The sequence below is a fragment of the Helianthus annuus genome, chromosome 15 (genome assembly GCF_002127325.2).
Source record: "Helianthus annuus cultivar XRQ/B chromosome 15, HanXRQr2.0-SUNRISE, whole genome shotgun sequence".
NCBI lineage: Eukaryota > Viridiplantae > Streptophyta > Magnoliopsida > Asterales > Asteraceae > Helianthus > Helianthus annuus.
The window spans coordinates 4,878,755-4,883,357 of NC_035447.2; the positions used below are offsets into that span (position 1 = coordinate 4,878,755).

At 41.4% G+C, this 4,603-nt stretch overlaps 1 protein-coding gene across 1 annotated transcript; it reads right to left on the reverse strand.

Moving 5' to 3' along the window:
- Positions 1–2,143: 2,143 nt before the first annotated feature.
- Positions 2,144–4,603, reverse strand: LOC110910258 (probable LRR receptor-like serine/threonine-protein kinase RKF3). Its single transcript, XM_022154951.2, has one exon. It carries the CDS (start codon positions 4,339–4,341, stop codon positions 2,383–2,385), a length of 1,959 nt encoding a protein of 652 aa, XP_022010643.1. The 5' UTR covers positions 4,342–4,603; the 3' UTR covers positions 2,144–2,382.

A 4,603-nucleotide genomic window follows, 5' to 3' on the forward strand; every position in this document is an offset into this window, starting at 1 on the left:
GAGGAAAAGTTGAAGAATTTGGGGAATTTTTTGATGGTGTGTGAAAGCATGGCTGAGGTTTGTTCAAATGTTTAATTGATAGTTTTGTTTTGTAATTATATTTTAGAGAGAAAGAGGTTGAAGAAGGTTAGCAGGGGACCTTTCGTAACAAGGCTTCAACTGCACCGATCGGTTGGATCTGGAAGACCGTTCCATCTATAAATTGCCTGTAAGGGGACCGTTCCATCTTGTTACACCTTTATCTTTAGGTGATTGGTGATTTTGATTGTAATTAGTGGAAATCTATATAATAATGAATTTAGGTGATTGATGATTTTAATGCTCTGTTACTCTGTTATTTGCAAATGTGATCATCAACCTTATGATTTCTGAATTAGATTCTGGTGAATTGAGGGATATTGAAAAGATACAGTAATATTTTATTTTCTTCAATTTTCTTTGAGTAGGATTCGCTTAAATACACAGACATTGTTCTTCAATTGCACGCCTATTGACAGTGGAGGTGGAGGTGGAGGAGGTGGTAGTGATGGTGGGTTGAAGGTGGAGGTGGTGGTGGTGGTGGTGGCGATGGTGGGTTATAGAGAAAGAGATGGGGAGAAGATGGCCCATCTTGTTTTGTTTTTTTTTTTTAATTATTCAGGGACAATTTAGTCATTTCACAGATAGTTAACAGAGATATTTAACTAATGTTAGGGTTGGGGACCAACCGAGTTCATTTTTGACAAGTTTTGGGACCACGCGTGTAATTAGTAAACCACTAGGACCAAGTCTGAAATTTTTACAAACCACAGGGACCAACCAAGCATTTAACTCATGTATTTAAAAATATTTCGTAAAGTTTAATTAGGTGTATACATTATTAAATTATTATAAATACAAATAAAGAATCATGAGTAAATTACAAGTTTTGTCCTTTATGTTTACACCAAATTGCAGGCGCTGTTCTTTAACACAAAAGTTAACAAGTTTTGTACTTAATGTTCTAAAATCTTACACGTTATGTCCTTTAGGCTAAACCCAGTTACATTTTTTTAGTTAAATCAAGTTACACAGGGGTATTTTAGTCTTTTTACCCATTTATATAATATAATTTAAAAAACTAAAACAAAATATTTTAAAAAATTAACACCACCACCATTAACCCACCACCACCATCGATTCTGTCACTCTCTTCACCCACCACCTCAATCAACACACCACCACCATCGGTGCTACAGTGATATGGCAACAATAAAACCACCGACCAGCTCTAATCAGAATAAAACCACACTCAAAGCTGCCTTTCACCAACCTCAATGTTTATGCATAATTACCCCATGATGTATGAGGAGTACAGCAACTAATTAGCTTATAGAACGGAACATCTATACAACAGATTGCTGGAACACAATCCTTTTACTTAACTTCATTCATTCGTGTGTACACGAACACATCCATATATCCAATGCATCATGATTTGGAAAATTTTACACCAAAAGTGATAATAAACCTCACAAAATCATAAAACAGAGAATAGCATCCATATATCCAATGACCACCACCATCACCCCGCATAACACACCTCCACCGCTGCATCTGTGCAATCCCACCATCACCATCCAGCCACCACCGTTGCAACTACACCAAAACCACCCACACAACCCACCCACCACCTACACCCGTCACCCACCTGCAACCGCCACCCACCGTCTTCACCATCACCATCCACAACCGTTTTCATATGCAATCTTTCGCCTTGTTTTATAGATCAAAAGCCCTATATGAATTTGTTATATCAGAATCAGATTCGCTTATAATTCTTGGATAAATAAGCTAGGGTTTGAATGTGTTAGAGAGAGAGAGAGAAGAGAGACAGGGGTTTATATAAGTATAACCTTTTTATTTTTAATTTTGCACAAATTAGTCCCTAAATAAAATTTCTTTACACAATTGCCCCTTGGAAGTTGAAATGACAAGAGTGTCCTCATGTGCAAGACACATGACCATATTTAACCAAAAAAATTAACTGAGTTTAGCCTAAAGGACATAACGTGCAAGATTTTAGAACATTAAGTACAAAACTTGTCAACTTTTGCGCTAAAGGACAGCGCCTGCAATTTAGTGTAAACATAAAGGACAAAACTTGCAATTTACTCGAGAATCATTCACTAAATTTTCTCCATTAACAATGTGCCAAAGCAAAACATTCCATACACTTTACTTTTGCTACATGAAAAACCCATTTCACTCTCTTTTAACTTTACAATCAATTAACAAATCAAAGTGGAAATTTACTATAAGAGAACGACATCCTGGAAATCCTAATTTACCTAATAATATGTGTGTAAGATCGAAATCAAAATTTTAAGTTATACAAGTGAAGAACTCGAGTCGTGTCTAATGTTATCTTTCGCTGGATAAACAAGCTTTTTCATCGTCATCTTCTTCCTTCTCTTCCTCCACCTCGATCGCCTCCTTGGAGGCGGACCGTGCATCCATCTCAATTGTATACGATTGATATCCTCTAGGAGTTGACAATTGACCTGATCCGGTACTACTAACGGACCTCTCGATATCCTCAATTCCGGCTATAAGTGGTATCGGCCTTTCGGGTATCGAAGGGACCGGTAAATCCATATCTAACATTTTCAAAACTTGATCCATTGTAGGCCGAGCATATAATTGCGGGTGAGAACAAAGAACCGCAACTAACACATACTTCTCCATGATCTCGGGTGGGCCACAATCCGCCATACCATCATCGATAACTTCTAAAGGCGTATTGTTCCTCACCATTGACCAAGCCCAATCGGCTAAAAGAACCGGTTGACCATCATCAACCGATAAAAGAGCCTTTCTCCCACTTAAAAGCTCTAAAAGCACAACGCCAAAGCTATAAACATCACTCCTTTCTGTTAACTGGCCGTATAACGCGTACTCTGGGGCAACATAACCCATTGTACCCGCCACCCGAGTGCTAACATGCGTCGCACCCTCGGGCGCAAACTTAGCCAGCCCAAAATCCGCCACTTTAGCCTCAAAATTCTCATCCAAAAGAATATTACTAGCCTTAATATCTCTATGAATAATCGCGGGTTGGGCACCATAGTGCAAATAAGCCAGCCCGCGAGCCATACCTAACGCGATATTCCTCCGCAAGGGCCAACTCAGGTTAGCCCGTGCTGAACAATTCTCAAACAAATGGTCATGAAGGCTCCCATTTTTAACCAAATCCGTCACAATAATTCGTTGGTAACCTTCGTACACTGTCGTGGCGGTACAATACCCTCGCAACGCCACCAAATTCACGTGGCGAACACTCGCGATCACCTCAACTTCGTGCGTGAAACTCGCGTCCCCAGCCGCAGAACAGTTTTTAAACCGCTTCAACGCCACATCAGATCCATCAGGCAACACTCCTTTATATACATTTCCATAACCGCCTTTACCTATCATATTATCTCGCGAGAAATTTCTAGTAGCTTCTTTCACATCATCAATGGAGTATCTGATCAACGTCGTGCTTCCAGTAATCGAATCCAGAGCAGAAACCGCATTCATCTCACGTTTTCCGGTACGTTTCCGATTCAATTTCCGTAGTTTTTTCCTCCGATAACACCAAAATCCGGTTACAGATCCAAATAAACCGATCGTAACGGTTATCACAACGATTACGATGATTACAGTTTTGTTTTTGCTTTTTGATTTTGTGATTTCGATATCTAGAGAGAATAAGCAAACCGCCGTATCTCTATCGGTAGGCCCGAATCGGTTGATGAACGCGGCGGCGTAGATGAACGGATAATCGCGGCAGTTAGTTAGGTTTCCGATGGATTCTCCGTTCAAATACGACGCCTGTAGGTTAGAAAGCGCCACCGTGCACGACGGACACGCAGAACCGGCGAGTGACTGATTACACGCTGAAACGACGGCGTTTAACGTCGATATAGATATTTTGCTTTCGAACTGTTGACGGTTAGTGATGTTCATACATCCAGGAGCCACGAGCCAGCTCGATTCGAAGCCGCAGTTCCGCCGGAGGTCGAAATTAGGGTAAAAGTAGTCGGAGACGGTTTGGTATGACTGCCAGCACGACTCGGCGGTGTTCGACGGCGGCACGAAGGAGGATGTACGGAGGAGGTAATCGGATTCGACTAGCCGGAGAGCTTGTTGAGCGTACCGGCAGGCGGTTTCGGGGGTGATGGACGGGCGGTCGGAGCCGACGAGACGGCGGAGTAAGTTAAAGTCTAGAGGACATGAAACGGTGTCGTTTTGGAGGAGAGACCGGTGGTGGTGGCTGGTGGAGATAGAAAGTGTGAGGAGATAGAGGATGAGGATAAGGTGGTGGAGGACGGTGGTCATCGGAGAAGTGGAATGTACAAGTGGTGATGCGGGATGTACTAGTGGTGAAGCATGGGGTATCTGGAGTAGAAACTAGAAACTAGAAAGATTCCGGTGACGAGGGTGGCTTTGACTTTTTGTATGGACTATAGTTGAAGCAGGCTATACATTGGTGGCTAAAAATTAAAAAAAAAAGGATTAGACGTTGGAAGACACATGAATTATAGTTGCGCCACGTCATGTGTGATTATTATTTTCTTTGATTTATTTTAGTATTATTTAT